Source organism: Galleria mellonella, unplaced genomic scaffold (genome assembly GCF_026898425.1).
Source record: "Galleria mellonella isolate WM207_F2 unplaced genomic scaffold, CSIRO_AGI_GalMel_v1 utg424, whole genome shotgun sequence".
Taxonomy (NCBI): domain Eukaryota; kingdom Metazoa; phylum Arthropoda; class Insecta; order Lepidoptera; family Pyralidae; genus Galleria; species Galleria mellonella.
The window spans coordinates 686204-706971 of record NW_026442097.1 but is presented as its reverse complement, the minus strand read 5'-3'; the positions used below and the strand labels follow the sequence as shown (position 1 = coordinate 706971).

At 37.2% G+C, this 20768-nt stretch overlaps 2 protein-coding genes across 2 annotated transcripts; both read left to right on the top strand.

Annotated features, from left to right (window-relative positions):
- Window positions 1-3163: 3163 nt before the first annotated feature.
- LOC113515954 (uncharacterized) lies at window positions 3164-10501 on the top strand. Its single transcript, XM_026900266.3, has 2 exons — window positions 3164-3433; window positions 8457-10501. The coding sequence occupies exons 1-2, from the start codon at window positions 3242-3244 to the stop codon at window positions 8619-8621; spliced, it is 357 nt and encodes a 118-aa protein (XP_026756067.1). The 5' UTR covers window positions 3164-3241; the 3' UTR covers window positions 8622-10501.
- Window positions 10502-16098: 5597 nt separating this feature from the next.
- Window positions 16099-19057, top strand: LOC128201432 (uncharacterized). Its single transcript, XM_052898399.1, has 2 exons — window positions 16099-16602; window positions 17123-19057. Exon 2 carries the CDS (start codon window positions 17128-17130, stop codon window positions 18997-18999), a length of 1872 nt encoding a protein of 623 aa, XP_052754359.1. The 5' UTR covers window positions 16099-16602; window positions 17123-17127; the 3' UTR covers window positions 19000-19057.
- The last annotated feature ends 1711 nt before the right edge of the window (window positions 19058-20768 follow it).

The following is a 20768-nucleotide window of genomic DNA, read 5'->3' as shown; positions in this document are numbered from 1 at the left end:
GTCGACCTGATAGGGTATATTGCTGGTAATGGAATTGCTCATCTGGAAGAGAGTGCATGAATTAGTTGCACCGACAAGAGGAAACTGTTAAATGAAGAAGAAGAGCTAATATAATAAAGAGGGGGGGAGGGATTGTTAGTAATGGGGGGGGGGGGTTAATTCCTATTGCTATCAATATATGCTATCGGGTCGACCTCCACGCGGTTCCCCCTGGAAACTATCGTGACTATTTTTTTTTTACAACACAGGGGGCAAACGAGCATGCGTCTCACCTGATGGTAAGTGACTACCGCCGCCCATGGTCACCCACAACACCTACTAATTTATCGTTGAATTCGTCACGCTGGGCTAACTGACCTGTTTCATCCTCACCTATCATCCTTCACTGGTGCCCCGCCAGCGTATACCGATAGCGCAGGCGGGGTTACCATTCCATTATCATCCATTAAAAAAAATATAATAAATAAGACTAGTCATGTGAATAAAGAGAATTCTTTTTTTAATATGTTTTTATTTAACAAAATGACGAAACCACCGGAGGGAGACTTTGTACAAAAGTCGATTGCTTGGGTGCCTCTGTCTCATTCGCGTTTCAACCGTGAAGCAGTTGTGTTTGCATGGCTGTGTTTCGGTTTGAAGGGTGGGATATGGCGTGAATTTACTGGGTACAGAGGAATAACATCTGAGTTCTCAGGAATGGCAACGCATGGGGGGTATCATGGGCAAAACAGTATACTGTGTTATGTCCATGGTACTTGCTCATGTGTATAGGCGACGGTTACCATTTTCCATCAGTTAAGCCGTCAGCTTGGTTGTCATTCTAAGTCGTATAAGAAATAAAACAAATACTGTTAATATTATATATGGTTATATTTTTTATTTTTATTAAAAAAATATTCAGTATCATCGTATCAGCCTTTAATTGTCCACTGCTGGACACAAGGCTCCCCCTTGGGGAAGCAGTGAGGAGGGATTTCCAGTAGGTACCTCTCTTGGCATGCGGATAAACAACCGAAGTCAGGCTTTAGAGATGTTTTAATAGGGACGCCGCTGCCCATCGCTCGACCATTAAGTGACCTTCCACCTCTTCCTTTCCACAGTCCTCGCCCATTAAATTCCCTTAGTTTCCTCTTACGACACCCATAGGTGGCTTATTCTATGCCGGAAGTGCATGAACACAAAAATAAATATTATTGTAACATCTGAAATTACCTAAAATTTATTTACCCAAATAATACCGACTTCAAGGGGGGGGGGGAAGGGATTGTTAGTAATGGGGTCTAATAGCCCCATTGCTAGCAATGGACTCTCTCAGGTCAGTCTCTACGCAGTTCCCCGTAAAAACCATCATGGTTGTCGAATTCATCATGGTGAGCCAACTGATCTGCTTTCGTCCTCACCTATTATCTCTCACTGGTTCCACGCCCGCGCTAACAATATATATTTTTTTTTTTTACAACACAGGGGGCAAACGAGCATGCGGCTCATGGTAAGTGACTACCGCCGCCTGTGATCACCCACAACACCAGCGGCATTGCAGGTGTGCTGCCGGCCTATATATATGCTGTAGAGGTAGCAGTGAGGGATAATAGGCGACAATGTAAGGGCAGGGAGAACCGCGTAGATGTCGACCTGACAGGGTATATTGCTACCAAATAAGCCTCTAATCCCCATTATTAATAATCCCATTCATACTATAGTACCTTATTGTGGTTTAATGGCATCACAGTGTATCCTTTGAAGTCAATAGTTCTTATTCATGTCTATAAACGACGAGCTTGCTAGCATTAGGGCTTTAAGTCTTTATTACCCTTAAAAAAAACCTACGCTATCAGTGCACACTGGCGGGACACCATTCAAGGAAAATAGGTGAGGATGAGAACAGGTCAGTTGGCCCATCATCAAAACGAATCCATATTAAGCACTTTGCTTTCCAGACGAGACCGCGTGTAGTTCGACCCGAGATAGTACAATCCCTTCCTCTCATAATGGATACAATCATATCGAAGTTGTTTATCATACTGTAGATTGTAAGGTGACACAGTAAGTTACACTTGCTTATCAGTGTTTCTTCGAATCTGGTCAAGAGTAATATGTCAACATTGTCGTTTGTTTATTGGGATTTTCTTGGTAATTACTAGGTAGTCCATGTTTTGTTGAAATTAATACAGGAACATTCTTTAAATGGATTTATAATTTAAAAAAAAATGTAAATGTTTTTGAAATTTAATTTATGAAATAATTCATCGTGAAAAAATTGTAAATTAATTTATTATTATTAATTATTTAGTTAATAGTTAATAATAATAAACTCTTTATTGCGCACAGTAGAGATGTATACAAGGAGTATTTATACAGAATGTGCATATACAAAAGGCGGCCCTGTCGCTAAAAGCAATCTCTTACAGACAACTTGGTTAATTAAATATTATATTTTTTTTATACATCTTAGAATGGCAAACAAGCTGACGACCCATCTGATGGAAAGTGGTCACCGTCGCCTATAGCAGTACCATGGACATAACAGAGTATACTGTTTCGCCCATGATACTCCCCATGCGTTTCCATTCCCGAGAACTCAGATATTGTTCCTCTGTACTCTGTAAATTCACCACCATATCCCACCCTTCAAACCGAAACACAGCCATGCAAACACAACTGCTTCACGGTAGAAATACGAATGGGACAGAGTTGTCCAAGCAAACTACTTTTGTACAAACTCTCCCTCTGTTAAAAAAGTCTTAATAAAGGCAATAAATGCTTTAAGTTTACTATTGTAATCTTATGGGGGAAACAATAAAAAGTAGATTCTATAATACAGATACCTACTTATCATCATCATCTTCCTACCCTTATCCCAATCATTTGTAGTCGGCGTAATATGATTTTAACCATATTACAAAAAGATTTGGTTTTTAGTTTTACGACCGGCCGCCTGTCTGACGTCAACCCTCTTTGGGTTACAACAAATTGTTTAACAGATACCTACTTATCATTAAAAAGAAAAAATCTATCCGTAACTCATTCGTATCTTTTAAAATATCAATCAAAACCATATTTATTCTCGACTGACTTAGACGACATCTTAAACACAAACAAGCCGCATGACTCACAACAAGGAAAATCCTCGAATAATCACAATATATGGTCAAACTGGCGCAGTAGTGACCTCATTAGCATGCCGACCTCGCATTATCAAAAGACACTGTGAATTAAACGCTCGTGTTCCAAAATTACAACGATGAAGTTAACAACGTTATTTTTAACAATATCCACGGTGCTGTGCTGCGTGTACGCATCGAATTTCGTCGTTGGAAATGTGGCTAACAGAGTGGTACTAGTCAATCATACACTGATAGAGTACAACGCGATACCTTTCATGAAAAGGGTCAAATATTACTTCTACAGTTTGCCTGGTATTAGGAAAATTGAGGTATGTATTTTTACAATCAATTTTATTAGCATTTCAGTCATTACCCGTCCATTGCTAAACGTAGGCGTCTCCCATAGACCGCCAAAAAGGATCGGTCCTGAGCCACCTGCATTCAATGATTCCCTGCAACGCGTTTGAGGTTGCCATTATCCATATATTTATGACTACATAGTATAAAACAAAGTCGCTGTCGCTGTCTGTCCGTCCCTATGTATGCATAAATCTTTAAATCTGATTATTTTAGAGATTTCTAATGTGATGTGATGTAATGTACACCCGTGCAAAGCCGGGGCGGATCGCTAGTATATTAATAATTTCTTAGTGATACTTGCGTTGAAATAGATTGTTTATTATTATATAAACCATTAACTGTCCACTGTTGGGGGGAAAGGGATTGTTAGCAATGGAGTTTGACAGCCCCATTGCTAACAATATGCCCTATCAGGTTCACCTCCACGTGGTTCCCCCTGGAAACCATCGTGAACAATTCTTGTTAAATTCGTTACAATGTGCTAACTGACCGGCTTCATCCTCACCTATCATCCGTCACTGGTGCCCCGCCGGTGTATACCGATAGCACGGGTGGGGTTACCATTCCATTATCATCCATTAAAAAAAACTGTCCACTGCTGAACATAGGTCTCCCCTTTGGGGAGAGTTTTGCCAGTAGTTGCCTCGCTTGGCAGACGGTTTAACAACCGGAGTTAGGTTTTGATGTTTTAAGAGAGACGCTGCTGCCAGTTCCTTGACCATGGAGTTCCCTTAGTCGCTTACGACACACTTTGTACAAAAGTCGATTGCTTGGGTACCTCTGTCCCAGAGGAGTTGTGTTTGCATAAGGGTGGGATATGGCGTGAATTTACAGGGTACAGAGGAATAACACCTGAGTACTCAGGAATGGCAACGCATGGGGGGTATCATGGGCGAAACAGTATACTCTGTTATATCTATGCTACTGCTCATGTCTCTAGGCGATGGTTACCACTTTCCATCAGGTGGGCCGTCAGCTTGTTTGCCATTCTACATAAAAAAAAATGAAAGGGTAAACCATTCACATGATTCTGTCAACGCCTGTCTCCCATTGCGAATGTCCAAATATGCAATGGAACGCCAAATTTGATTCGATTCAAACAAACCTCTGAATTCGATAAAATTTATTGAAATTCATTAATCTTGTCCATAACCAACTGTAAATATATCGTCAGATTTCACAAAGAGTTTTCCAAATCGGTTCTTCAGCACGTCGCCTATTTGGTCGACATACGTCCGTCTAAATTGCGAACCCCTACCGACATCTCCATTCATTCTTGCTCGATAAATCTCTTTCGTAATTCTTCTTTCATCCATCCTCTCCAAATGACCAAACCAACGCAACATTCCTTTTTCAATTTTTGTCACTACATCGTCTTTCAGTTCACACTTCTCTCTAATCACACTGTTTCTTACTCTATCTTTTAAAGTAATATACCCAACCAGATCGACCTCCACGCGGTTCTCCCTGGAAACTATCATGGTTAATTCCTGATGAATTCATCACGATGGGCTAACTGGCCTGTCATTTCATCCTCACCTATCATCCCTCTCTGGTGCCCCGCCAGCGTATACCGTTAGCGCAGGCGGGGTTACTATACCATTATCATCCATTAAAAAAAATCATCAATAATACATTTTTATTCAGTAAATATTTTTAATCGTGTTTCTTATTCGGCAGCCCACCTAGATTTAATGTACATTCCCATAAAAGATCTATTAACTAACTTTATTTCAATGACTATTGTATTTTTCCACAATGTTACTAGATTTTTTTTTTATTATACTTATAATAGCAAACAAGCTGACGGCTCACCTGATGGAAAGTGGTAATTGTCGCCTATAGACATGAGCAGTATCATGGACATAACAGAGTGTACTGTTTCGCCCATGATACCCCCCATGCGTTGTCATTCCTGAGGACTCAGGTGTTATTCCTCTGTACCCAGTAAATTCACACCACTTTTTTTTTTGATGGGTGAAAATGGTATGGTAATCCCGCCTGCGCTAACGGGATACGCTGGCGGAGCACCAGTGAAGGGTGATAGGTGAGAATGAAAACAGACCAGTTAGCCCATCATGATGAATTCGTCAGGAATTAATCATGATAGTTTCCAGGTAGAACCGCGAGGAGGTCAATCTGGCTGATGGTAAGTGGTTAACGTAGCCTATGAACGCCTGCAATACCTGAGGTATTATGTGCGCGTTGCCGACCCTGAAAAAACCTCTTTATCCCCCTTTTGAAGAACCCCGTGCTGTAGTCTCTTGGGAAAACCTCGGCAGGGAGCACATTCCATAACCTGAGTGTTCGTGGGAGGAAACATCTCTGAAACCGCATTATACGCGACCATTGAGGCTGTAGGATATGAGGATGAACTCTCTATCGATGGCGAGCCGTACGATGGTAGAAAGTGGAAAATGTTGTAATAATGGGGCAATAAAGTGTTAAATAAATAAATTTTTATTTTATTTACTCTATGAACTTGTTATTTATTGATATGTCATCTATAATAAAAAATGAATCGCCGAATGTGTTGCTAAGCGCATAACTCGAGAACAATTGAACCATTTTTGCTAATTTTTTTTCTAAGAATATTTCTTGAAGTACCTACAAAGACGGTTCTTAAGGAAGGAAAAATAAAAAAAAAATTGCCTTGAAAGTGTCCTAAAAACAACACTTTTCTATACTTCCATACGAACGATTCGTTTTAATACTTAAAAGTCAATTTGTACTTTAATACCGTAACGTAAAGTTCAATGTCAGTGGAAAGGTTCCGGGAAGACAAAACAATTGACACGTTAGTATCGTAGAAATATTGATGTCAGTATTAATACGATGGTAACATTAGTCAAACACAAATTGTCTATGGTAAAATGTCACTACCTGGCGTCCCGAATAGCAAAATAAGTATAATGTTAAGGTGTTAAGGTTCATTTTTGAATATCAATTTAAGGTGCAAGAAAACACACGTCTTTACTGAAATGGATATATTTTCAACTAACTTCAATTTCATAACATTGTTGCTTTTAAACCTACGACGAGACATTAGTAATAGAATGGCATGAAGTTAACCAGTGTTTGTTTCTACTGTTGACATTATAAGTAAATTACGTTAACATATAAAAAAAAAATTAAAGAATCTACTGTAAGGCGGTACGAAGTTTGCCGGGTCGGCTAGTTTTTAACACAGTAAAAGATCCTTATTCACGCTTCCTTTATTCGCCTTTTCACTATTCGCGGATTAAAAAATTGCGACCCAATTTCTATATTCGCGGCTAAAGATTTCTATATTCGCGGCTAAATATTTCTATATTCGCGGTTCAAGGTTTCTATATTCGCGGCTCAAGATCTCTATATTCGCGGTTCAAGGTTTTTATATTTGCGGCTGAAGATTTCTATATTCGCTGTTCAAGGTTTCTATATTCGCGGCTAAATATTTCTATATTCGCGGCTAAATATTTCTATATTCGCGGCTAAATATTTCTATATTCGCGGTTCAAGGTTTCTATATTCGCGGCTAAATATTTCTATATTCGCGGTTCAAGGTTTCTATATTCGCGGTTCAAGATTTCTATATTCGCGGCTAAATATTTATATTCGCGGCAAAATATTTCTATATTCGCGGTTCAAGATTTCTATATTCGCGGTTCAAGATTTCTATATTCGCGGCTAAATATTTCTATATTCGCGGTTCAAGGTTTCTATATTCGCGGTTCAAGGTTTCTATATTCGCGGTTCAAGGTTTCTATATTCGCGGTTCAAGGTTTCTATATTCGCGGCTCAAGATTTCTATATTCGCGGCAAAATATTTCTATATTCGCGGTTCAAGATTTCTATATTCGCGGCTAAATATTTCTATATTCGCGGTTCAAGGTTTCTATATTCGCGGTTAAAAAGTTTCTATATTCGCGGTTAAAAAGTTTCTATATTCGCGGCTAAAGATTTCTATATTCGTGGCTCAAGATATTCGCGGATCTAATCGGTATATATTATTCAAAAAGATTAGGTATCCTTTGTAAATGCATTGGCAAATGGACTAATAAAAATGTAAAACAGATTTTATCACAACTACGCGTAAAGTACGTTGTCGAATGCTAACGCCGCTGTATAAGTGGTTCGGCTTTCTATATTCACGGTATCTATATTCGCGATATATTTACAGAACGTATGCACCGCGAGTAAAGAGCTTTTACTGTAATTGTGTATGCAATTCAACAGTATTTTTGTTATGAATAAATGTTTACTTCATCAAATCAGTCGTCTGATTAGTAGACACTTGGTTGTTTTATTATTTCCTTATTATAATTATATCAACCGTTAACTGTCCACTGCTGGACATAAGTCTGCGCCATAAATCAGGTTTTGCTAGTAGTTGCCACGCTTAGCAGGCAGGTTAGTAACCGCAGTTTTTTTTAATGGATGATAATGGAATGGTAACCCCACCCACGCTCTCGGTATACACCGGCGGGGCACCAGTGAAGAATGATAGGTGAAGATGAAGCGGGTCAGTTAGCCCATCGTGACGAATTCAACGAGAATTGTTCACGATGGTTTCCAGGGGGAACCACAAGATCGACCTAATATTGCTAGCAATGGGACTGTCAAACTCCATTATTAACAATCCCTTTCCCCCCAATAGTAACCGCAGTTAGGTTTTAGTGGTGTTTTAAGAAGGAAACTTCTGCCAATTCCTCGACCAATAAGTTCCCTTAGTCGCCTCTTACGCCACATAAAGGAAAGGAAAAGGTGGTACATTCTACGCTGTAATCTTACGTTGATACTAACATTAACTGTAAATTAATTGTAAGAAATTATTGAAATAGGTAAATTTATTGTTGTAACATATATACAGACAAATACATCCAAATCGTCAGCGTATATCAATAACGCAGGCGGAATTACCATTACATTTTCATTAAAAAAAAAGGTGCCTCATTGCTTATCATTAAAATAAAAAGAAACTAAATTTTGTCTATGGTTTTTCGTCCACAGGGCATTCAAGCGCTGGACACGCTGCACAGTAAAGCGAGCATCAACATTACAGCCGGCGGTGTGGGACATTCGTTCGTCAATATGCGTATGAAGAGCGAGAGGGGTCGCGGTTTAAGTTACGACATCGGCATATATGTTGCACAAGACGAATTTTATCGTACTTAGAAAAAAAAATGAGACAAAGAACATAACATTTACAAGTGAAATCGAAAATTTAATAGTCTATTTAAAAATAATAATAATTAATAATTCAGCTACAAAATATATAATTAATGACAAGTTTATACATTAAAATAATAATACAGTGGTAGCAGCTGAAACGGTCCCCACTCAGCTTAAGCTGCAGCGTGGTGCTGCAGCGCTGATTTCCAGTGCGGCCACCATTCGATAAGTAGCATTCGAGGAACAGGACTAAATCCTAAGAACAAGGAATTACATAGAGGGAATGATAAAATAAAAACTGTAAGTCATACGGTTGTCTCCTTTCTTCTTATGCAAATATAATTAGTAAAAAGAGGACGAAAGATACACCATCAGTTGCTATTTTTCTCAATTCGTAGCAGGCAGCCAAAAATAGCAATTGATGGTGCACTAAAGTGATGGTGGACCCTATAAATGATATCAATCATTATATATAAATATAATAATATATTATTTATTGTATAAATTATAGGATACAACAAGGTATAATGAAAATAAATAGAATGATTATGTATGATCATGTTATGTAAATAATTGTATAAAAAAAAAATAGTGTACTAAAGTGTAAAATAAATAAATAAATAAAAAACCAATAAGAATATAGTTAATATTTTTTTATGATATTAAAAATTATAAATATATTAATAAAATAAATTCATAAGCTATTTTTTTTATACAACTTAAAATGGCAAACAAGCTTACGGCCCACCTGATGGAAAGTGGTAACCGTCGTCCATAGACGTGAGCAGTACCATGGACATAACAGAGTATACTGTTTCGCCCATGATACCCCCCATGCCATTCCTGAGGACTCAGGTGTTATTCCTCTGTACCCTGTAAATTCACGCCATATCCCACCCTTCAAACCGAAACACAACCATGCAAACTCAGCTGCTTCACGGTTGAAACACGAATGGGACAGAGGTACCCAAGCAATCGACTTTTGTACAAAAAGTCCCTCTGGTAAAGTATAATTTCCAAAAATATCAATCAAAGAAGCCATTGTTAAATCAATCATTTATTTTTATAAACATAGGTATTTAGTTACATGATATTATATATAAAAAATAATTAATTATTGTGTTCTGAGGAATTGTTCGGATTGATCGGACCTGCTGCTGATTTCCACCACCGTACAACCCGCCATAAACTAAAGTTTCATCCCAACCATCTGGACTAGTGGCGGTCCTCCACCGTGCGTTTTTCAAGGCACTTTCTTCCACGCACAACCATTCTTTGGAATCAACTTCCAGCAGCAGTATTTCCGAACCGATACGACAACATAACCTTTAAGAAAAGAGTATATTCCTTTTTAAAAGGCCGGCAGCACACCTGCAATGCCGCTGGTGTTGTGTGTGATCATAGGCGGCGGTAGTCACTTACCATCAGGTGAGCCACATGCTCGTTTGCCCCCTGTGTTGTAAAAAAAAATGTATTCAATATGATGTCCACGGCCACTTTCTACCATCATTCAGCTCGCCATCGACAGGGAGTTCGACCTGATGGAGTGTACTACCAGCAATTCTAAATAAAATCATTTTTCTTCAAATAGACTTGTTTACAAGCACTTTTAAATCGTAATTTTTTTAAAGTACCATGGACATAACAGAGTATACCTTTTCGCCCATGATACCCCCATGCGTTGCCATTCCTGAGTACTCAGGTGTGATATCAGATCGGTATCCATATTACCAATGCCTAATTTTTGTAGGCGACGGTTACCACTTTCCATCAGACGGGTCGTTTGCTTGTTTGCATAAAGAAATTCACCTTGTCAAATTAGTCGATAATTTATGTTTTAAAATTATGTTATTTTGTATACTTTTACATAAAGTTGTTACATTTAGTCGTTTCTTCTTATTAACCTGTTTCTTACTAGTCTTTATTCCCCGTATGGTCCCGGCATAGAATAGGCCACCCCTTCCTTTCCCGTGGGAGTCGGAAGAGGCGACTAAGGGAGCGCGTAGCACCGTCCCTCTTAAAACAGTACCAAACCGTAACTGCAGTTGCCAATCTGGCTGCCAAGCGTGGCAACTACTGGCAGAACCCCCCAAGGGGGTTATGTCCAGCAGTGGACAGTTAAAGGCTGGTATGATGAGATTTTATTATTATTCTTTAGCGCGTCGAAGCCTGCGCTTCGCCCTATAGCACTTTATCATGTTTGTATTGTCTAATGATAAAAAAGCTGTAAACGTTGTTCGTATGAAAGTTCTATAGTAGTTAGGTATATTTAGTATCAGCATTGTACCCGTACGAAGCCGGAACGGGTCGCTAGTTACAATATATAATATGTTATGGTCGAATTTCGACCATTGTGCGACCACTAGTTTAAATTATTAGACAAATGAAGTTCATTATTATAATATATATATATTTGTATATACTTCGCAGCGTATCTGTTGAACATTGACAGCTACACTGGCGAGCTGTCTTCAAAGTTTTTTAATGAATAATAATTATACATTTAATTACAGTATTAGGTCTGGTGTAGCGTCGCGCCGCGTGATGTCGTCTGTCATTAATCAAGTAAACTCAAATTATGGGTATATAAATAAACTGTAAAGTTTATTTTGAGTTATTCAATGTTCGTATGTTCGAATTTGAAGTTATGTTGCATTCTGAAATACTTGTATTTTTGTATTTTGGTCATTCGGAGAGGATGGACGAAAGAAGAATTACGAAAGAGATTTATCGAGCAAGAATGAATGGAGATGTCCGTAGGGATCGCCCTAGACGGACGTGTGTTAACCAAACAGGCGACGTGCTGAAGAACGGCCAAATTAAAAGTACCCGTAACCGGCGACCGTGTATGAAAAGATTGATGAATGTGGAGGAAGCGACGTTTGTTTGAATCGAAGCATTTGGCGTTCTATTGTTTCTGCCTACCCTAATGGGAGACAGACGTGACAGATATGTTGTATTTTACCAGAGGGAGACTTTGTACAAAAGTCGTTTGCTTGGCCACCTCTGTCACATTCGTGTTTCTACCGTGAAGCAATTGTGTTTTCATGGCTGTATTTCGGCTTGAAGGGATATGGCAGTGAATTTACAGGGTACAGAGGTATAACACCTGAGCCCTCGTGAATCGTGGGCGAAACAGTATATTCTGTTATGTCCATGTTCGTGCTTAGTCGCTTCTCACCACAACCACGGAAAAGGAAATATTCATTCTATACTGTGACCACACGGCGAGCAAATACACACATAAGTATGAGTATATTTATATCGAAAAAGGCAGATCCTAAATGCAAATTTAGAAAACCGACATATACTAGAAAATTATAATTCAATTCATCATCGTCATCGTCATATCAGCTCTTACCCGTCCACTGCTGATCGTAAGCCTCCCCCTCCTATTTTTTAACATCTCTGTAAAATATTGACGCCCATTAATTCTTCTCTCTCTCCGCGTCTACGAAAAGTAGATAAAGTTTTGTTTGAGAAATCAGTTCAGGGTACGATAGGACTGATATACCTGAAGAAGGTAAAAGCCCTTAAAATAATAATAATAAAAAAAAGCCTCCCCCTTAGGAAGGTTTTTTTTATGGGTGTAAATGGTATGGTAACCCCCTGCGCTAACGGGATACGCTGGCGGAGCACCAGTGAAGGGTGATAGATGAGAATGAGAACAGGCCAGTTAGCCCATCATGATGAATTCATCAGGAATTAACCATGATAGTTTCCAGGGGGAACCGCGAGGAGGTCAACCTGGTTGGGTATATTGCTAGCAATGGGATTCTCAGTCTACATTACTAACAATCCCTTCCCACCCCCCTAGGGGGGTTTGCCAGTAGTTGCCACGCTTGGCAGGCGGATTGTCAACCGCAGTCAAGGTTTAGAGATGTATTAAGAGAGACGCTGCTGGCCATCCCTCGCCGTCCCTTAGTCGTCTTTTACGACACCCACGGGAAAGGAAGGGGTGGCTTATTCTATGCCGGGACCACACGGTCGATATAATTCAATTACTTACAACTAATTAATAATGCTAGCATCTTACCTCCTCCCGAGTGACAATGGCTATAAAAATATTGAAAATTAATTTTTTTTTGCCAGTGCAATGGTGTTTTAGAATTAGTGGGGCAAAATTTACATGTTTTCTAGACCATTGTTCGTGTGTGAATCAACAATTTGCACAAACAGGTACTATATGCGTAGTTTACGCAAATAAAACAACGGAAAGGAATTAGCAGTGAGAATTTAATGAACTACTCCATTGTACGGCATTTGATTTGCGCCCCTTTTCGCCCTGAATGGGAGTTTAAATGTTTAAGCACGTCATACTTTATTTTAATCTTAAACTTAACCTAACCATATGACGGGACAGATTGGTAGTAATGCAGACTGTCAGTCCCATTGCTAGCAATATATCCTGGCAGATCGACTTCCAGGGGGGAAAGGGATTGTTAGTAATGAAGACTGAGAATCCCATTCCTAGCAATATACCCAACCAGGTCGACCTCCTCGCGGTTCTCCCTGGAAACTATCATGGTTAATTCCTGATGAATTCATCATGATGGGCTAACTGGCCTGTTTTCATTCTCATCTATCACCCTTCACTGGTGATCCGTCTGCGTATCCCGTTAGCGCAGACGGGGTTACCATATCATTTACACCCATCAAAAAAAAAGATCGACTTCCACGCGGTTCCTATGGAAACCATCGTGGTTAATTTTTGTCGAATTCATCATGGTGGGCCAACTGACCTGCATTCATTCTCACCTATCATCTTCCACTGGTGCCTCGTCGGTGTACACCGATAGCGCGGGCGGGGTTACCATTTCATTTTTACCGATTAAAAAAAGGTATACGCTGGTATATACCATCTTTTTTTAATTAGTGTTTTTTTTTTTTTTTTATTTAATGCCTCTTTATCTTGCTTTTTTGTAATTAATTATTGTGTACATATTGTTAATTTTTACAATCTGTATCATTATTTGGAGGGAACAATAAAGAGTTATCATTAATTCATTAATTTCCCCCTAAAATATTATTTCTTACTGATGCTCCGTCAATATACACTGATAGCAAACGCGAGGTCACCATTTTCATTTCTATACCATTAAATACCCCATGATTGGTAACCTACATTTATAGAAACAGAAACCTTATTGCACCTTCATTTAGATATTATGGAAGAAAAATTAATATTTCCAAGCGTTCTGCTGCAAATCGGCTTTAGAATCGATGTTACTTGAACCCATAATTAACTCAACTACTTACCATACATGTCCAATTCATACAGAACGATTTAAACGATAAATATATATGTATACTAGCTGACTCAGCAAACGTTGTTTTACCATATATGTTATTCAAAAACTATACATGAAAATTTATCGTAATACAATTATTATATTCGATTGCCATCTTGCAAGCCTATTGCGACATATAAAAATCGCTATTAAAAAAACAGGGGTTGATCGTAAAAGCGTAAAAATTTGAATTTGTATGTATTTTTCAATGCTAAATCATAATAAAATAAAAATAAAAAAAATAATAAATAAATATTTATGGGTACGAATGTTACCCTTATCATTGAGGGGTATAAAAAATAGATGTTGGCCGATTCTCAGATCTACCCAATATGCACACAAAATTTCATAAAAATCAGTAAAGCCGTTTCGGAGGAGTTTGGTAACAAACACCGTGACACGAGAATTTTATATATAAGATATATGTAATACATATATATACATACACTAAAAGGTCCTTATTCACGCTTCCATCGATTCGATTTCACTATTTGCGGATTAAAAAATTGCGACCCAATTCCTATATTCGCGGCTAAAGATTTCTATATTCGCGGATCTAATCGATACATATTATTAAAAAGAAATAGTAATCCTTTGTAAACGCGTCGGCAAATAGACTAATAAAAAACCCCGCGAATAAAGAGCTTTTACTATATATATATATATATATATATATATATATATATATATATATATATATATATATATATATATATATATATATATATATATATATATATATATATATATATATATATATATATATAATATAAATAATGCCACTTTTCGTTGTAATTTTACAACTCAAGAACGGGCTCACCTATCCAAACCAAATGTTTACGCTTTGTTCGGACTATTTAGTAGATGGTTTATGTGAAGTTTGCACAAAATCGGTCGAGTGGTGCACGGAGCTCATTTGTTTACCACCTTCCTGGTATGGTGGTATATTTATAATAAAAAAAGAACTCCTACCGGATTTAAATCACATATTCAAAGTTTGTCACTTCATAAACTACTGTTTTTTTTTTGAGAAATCATTAGTTATTATATATATAGTAGAAATCTTATATTGTTGTAGTAGAAATATATATAGTTATAGAAGAAATCTTATATTGTTATAGTAGAAATATATATATAGTTATAGTTACAGATGGGCAAAGCACCGGGTTTAAACCCGGTGCTTTGGTAAAAACCCAATAAACACCCATAAACTCCCATAATCACCCAAAAAAATAGGTTTTTACGTATTTTTTTGAAAATATGTAAGTAATACCAATAAATTATTTTTATAAATTGTATTGATCAATTCTACAATATTAAATAAAACGTTAACTAATAATATTTCAGGAAATTTTAAAAATCTATATATAATAAAATGAAAGTAATTAATTTTCAGTGTTTTCATGTTGCAGTTGATCAACATGTTGGCCTTTTGCTTCCCGTAGATACTTTAAAATTTCTTCATAACACCTCGTTCGCACACATGGCCGTATATATTTAAATTCTTGAGCCACTAACAGTCCGACATACTCCTTTCTTTTAGCCTCTTCTCCATAAATTCAGCATTTAGAACAGTTTGTTTCTTCTTTCAGTAAATTTTCTTTTACTTTATCCTCGTTTTTTTCTTTGTTGCGACGACGCTGGGTAAATCATCTGGACACTGGGTCTCACTATCGCCAAATATATTTGGAGATCGGCTTCGGCTACGGCTTGGCAGACATTTTTTTCTTTCTACAATTTTAAATTAAATTTATTAGAATAAATGCTTCGAACACACGCGATCTAAGTACCTTTTGTGTTTATTATACCTTACCTACCTAGGTATAAAAAGAGTACTTACGTAGATTTTCTTTTATTAACTGTTTTATACGAAGATCTTGATCTCTCAAATTAGCATCCATTTTACTTCCAGTGATTATCAACTAAATTAATAATCCACAAAGTATTAAATAACGTTTTTATGAAATATTTAGCACAAAAACAATACCCTTTAAATATCGATCGTCAGTAACTGTGGCTGACTTACCTATATTCTAGCAAGCAGGACTGCCAGATGTGAAGGGGAAATCCCCAATAAATTGTTGCATGTGACTGATGATGTGAGCATGTTCGTTTCATAATAAAAATGTTGCCAGGTAACCAAAAAGTCGTATGTTTTTGTGCGAATTACTATCATAATCTTTACGATCGTACATTAAAAAATAGACAAATAATAGTATGAGTACGATTTAAATCGTATATCTGTCAACCCTGCTAAAGACAGCGACAAAATCACGTTGCATAACAATGTAGCCCAAGCTTATATCTTATGAAATATACGGAAGAGATACGGACTTAGAAAAAACAGAAATGTTGTTCTTTGTGGAAGTCATTGATGAAATTCTATGTATTTTAGCCCGCAAACTTTCTTCAAACAAAAACAGCGCCATCTAGTATCGAGTTCTGTAATTATCTCTTTGTTTATGGATTTGAAGTAAGACCGCCACGCATGCAATACATTATGACTGGGGATTCCCCTATTCGTCGACGCTGAATATGAGGCGACGACAATCACTGTCAAACGTGTTCACTATTACTCTGACTCTGGTAACGTGACTTCCTGGTAACGTGTTAGGTAGGAAAAGCAGTAAAAAAGTGCATATTAAGGGAGCAGATTTGAAATAATATTTATACTTAACAAGAAATAATTAAAGGTAAGTGGATTTTTGAATGATACAATTATATCATGATCACTTAACAATTTTAACTTAAAATTAGATGTATTATTACAAGCTTTTATTTAGCTTGCGTTATGTAAATAAAAGTATGTAGGTATGTTCGTATGTTGATGCAATTATCCTCAATCCTCATACTGGGATAAAATTTTCCATACACGTTTATTTTGGATGATAGTGCATAGTTAGCTGAGAGTCGTCATTGGATAATAATGGTGGATAGCCTAAGATGTGTACTAGATATTTATTTTTAACATAATATGCGTAAGTACCTAATCGAATTAAAGAAGTTATGAGAAAAATACAGAACAATACGATAATAAACTAGCGTCTGCGTTTAATCCTCCGAGGAGATGTAATTTTACAAAGGTTTTTTGTATTTATTTTATTATTTTTTTAATAAATTTATTGTAAATAACAAGAAATAATCATTGTAAAAAAATAGGCACTCTATTGTTGAATTTTCGTCAGACCAACTAATCATCGTTCATTTTTTTAGGTTCAATGGGGAGACCTAAAGATTTACGCATATGGGAGCACTACCGTACTTTACCAAACAAGTCTGTTTCTTGCAAGCTTTGTAATAAGGTCTACAAATTCAGTAATGCTGCCAAAATGCTTCAACATCTTATCACTTGTCCAAAATCTCCAGAAACATTAAAAGACTCTATGAAACTTATAAAAGATAGCTCGTCCAAAACCAAAATGTCTGGACTGTCAGAGATAGAGACAAATGATTCTTTTATAAGCCCCTCGTCATCTGCTAACACTACAATAAATGCTGAGTTTCAAGACACCGATGATCATATAAAAACAGAATTAGCGAGAGCTATATTTGTAACAGGGACGCCATTATCGATGGTGCAACATCCTTTATGGATACAATTTTTCGAAAAATTGCAACCAAAATTTAAAATACCTTCACGTAAAGCTTTAGCGACAAAATACTTAGATAAAATATATAGAGAAATGCGTTTTGAGTTAAATGAGGAACTAAATGCTTGTAGTTACTTACACCTTCAGTGCGATGGCTGGTCTAATTTAAGAAATGAAGGAATAATAAACTTTCTTATATCAAAACCTCAACCTGCATACGTTAAAAGTTTGAATACAGAAAGTAATCCTCACACTAGTGAATACCTTAGCCAAGAAGTTGAAAAAGTAATGAAAGTGTATGGAGCAAATAAGTTTCTTGTACTTATTGGCGATAACGCTAGAAATATACAAAAGGCATTCGAATTAACAAAACTCAAATATCCACATGTTGTTCCTCTCGGTTGCTGTGCACATATCCTTAACTTGTTGTGCCAAGATATTGTAAAGATACAAGAAGTAACTGTGTTTATTATGCAAGCCATAAATATAATAAAAACTGTTAAAAGGAGTCAACGATTAAGTTCCTTGTTGATAAAATCAAGGCAGGGTGAAGATTCTACACAAACACTAAAATTGCCTTGTGCTACAAGATGGGGAAGTCATGTTACTTCGTTAAAAAGTTTGAAAGCAAATAAGATAGCTTTGCAAATATTAACAGTTAGAGAAGATGTGGTAATTTCAAGAGATATTAAAGATTTAATTCTAAGTGATGATTTCTGGACGAAGACAGGGGAATGTATAAGTATTTTGGAACCAGTCACTGAAAGCATATTTTACTTAGAGAGCGACCAGAATCGTTTGCATCGCACATACATTACATTTAGAGATGTACAAGCTAAGATACGTTTTGCATTAAATGAGATTTCGACATTGAGCGAAGAAAGCAAACAGCAGATTCTAACATCAGTATCTTCAAGATGCAATATGGCAATGAGGCCAATACATTTTGCAGCATATATTCTAGACCCCAGGACTCTAGGAGTCGAACTTACTCAAGAGGAAGAACTTAAGGGTATGGAGTTTATCTACAATTTAAGCCAACACTTAAGTTTGTCAAATGTAATGGCAGATTTGGCGTGTTATAAAGCTAAAGAAAACTTTTGGGCCAGAGGATTTGTATGGAGCTCATTAGATAGCATTGAGCCCCTAATATGGTGGAAAGGTATTTGTGGTTCCACTGAGTTAAGCAAAGTAGCGATTCGTATTCTATCAGCTCCCTGTACTTCGGCAGCCACTGAGCGTTCCTTTAGTATCCAAGGCTACATACATAATAACAAAAGAAATCGACTTACAACTGAAAGAACTGAAAAAATTTCATTCATTTGTTATAACTGGAATCTTAAACATAAAGCTGAATGCGAGGACATTCAGTTTAATGAAGAAAATACCTTAGAAGCTTTCATTGAGCAAGTAAATGAACATAACAGTTTAGACGAAATAGAGCCTATCGAACCTATACAATTCATCGCTTGTAATAACTCTGAATCTGACAGTGATTGACTGTAGTTTTACATTTTACTTTCATCTCTTTCTTAATAAACTCAAAATCAAATTAAAAGTTTTTTATTCTGTAGGCTGCATAATAATATTGTCTATGTCCAGTATAGTGGACGTCTTGCGGCTGAGATGACGATGATGAAGTACAAAATCATAAACACCCAAAAATTTGGGTGTTTATGGGGTTTAAACCCAATAAACCCAAAACACCCGGTTTTTACCCACCAGACTTTAAACCCACCCAGGTGGATTGCCCATCTCTAGTTATAGTAGAAATCTTATATTGTTATAGTAGCAATATATAAAGTTATAGTAGAAATCTTATATTGTTTACGGTTTTGTTCTGTCAGTCTAAATTAATTCTTTATCTGTGAATTTTCTTCAGATAATTTTATTACCGTTTGATTAAAATTTGCAATCGAGACGCAATCAAGGGCATATTCGAGTTGATTTCTGTATTTAAATACGGTTACCTAATCAAGACCTCGTTGTACTTCCTTGACAACGTCATCTATTTAATTCGTTCATTTATTTATTTTAACATTTTTATGCAACTTAGAATGGCAAACAAGCTGACGGCCCACCTGAAGGAAAGTGGTAACCGTCGCCTATATACATGAGCAGTACCATGGACATAACAAAGTAGTTTCGCTCATGATACCCCCCATGCGTTGCCATTCCTGAGGACTCAGATGTTATTCTTCTGTACCCTGTAAATTCACTGCCATATCCCACCCTTCAAACCGAAACACAGCCATGCAAACACAACTGCTTCACGGCTCACCTGATGGTAAGTGACTACCGCCGCCCATGATCACCCACAACACCAGCAGCATTGCAGGTGTGCTGCCGGCCTTTTAAAAAGGAATATGTTCTTTTCTTGAAGGTTATGTTGTCGTATAATACCGTGAATATAATTTTAACAAGCTTTTTAAATCATATTTTTTTTTTATAAATCTACTCCTCATCACTGGTGCCCCGCCTACGTATGCCGATAGCGCGGGCGGGGTTACCATTCCATTATAATTCATTAATAAAAACACCTGGGGGGAAAGGGATTGTCAATAATACGGACTATCAGTCCCATTGCTAGCAATATACTCTGTCAAGTAAACCTCCACGTGCTACCCTGGACATCATCGTGCTGATTTCCAGGTGTATTTATCACGATGGGCTAACTGACCTGCCTTTTTATCATCACCTATCATCCCTCACTGGTGCCCCGCCAGCGTATACCGATAGCGCAGGCGGGGTTGCCGTTTTATTATCATCCAGTACAAAAAAAAACACCAATCTTTAAAAATAGTGACACATAAGTATTATAAGGGTGTCAAAGTGTACCCTATGATGTCCACGGTGCTGTTCATGTCTATAGGACGGTTACCACTTTCCATCAGGTGGGCCGTCAGCTTATTTAAGATAATACGTTTCGAAAAATGTTGCAACAACGTACACCTTAATAAGTCGCGGTCGAGTAAATGCTCAAAACGGCGTCCACTCGTGTTTACCCCGCGACCGACACACCGTGAAGATATACACGCATAAGATAAAGTGATAGCGGGGGACGCGAATAGGGTTGCCACCTTTGACAAAAAAAAAGAAATATATCCTTGGAATAAGAAATGCAGAAGAACTTTATAAGGTTTCGTTTAATTAATTTTTCGAGAATTTACTAAGTAATTAAAAAAAAATTAAGATAAAAAATGAAATATAATTATGGAGTCAGGCTTTTAATCGGTTTAAACCAGAAAATCTAAATTGTAATAAAATAA

What these genes read in the sequence shown, in the direction of transcription:
- LOC113515954 (XM_026900266.3), top strand. Translation starts at nt 3,242, where the DNA reads ATGAAGTTAACAACGTTATTTTTAACAATATCCACGGTGCTGTGCTGC. An exon ending in CTGGTATTAGGAAAATTGAG is followed by an intron (nt 3,434 to 8,456) that starts GTATGTATTTTT and finishes TTTCGTCCACAG; the next exon opens with GGCATTCAAGCGCTGGACAC.
- LOC128201432 (XM_052898399.1), top strand. Translation starts at nt 17,128, where the DNA reads ATGGGGAGACCTAAAGATTTACGCATATGGGAGCACTACCGTACTTTA.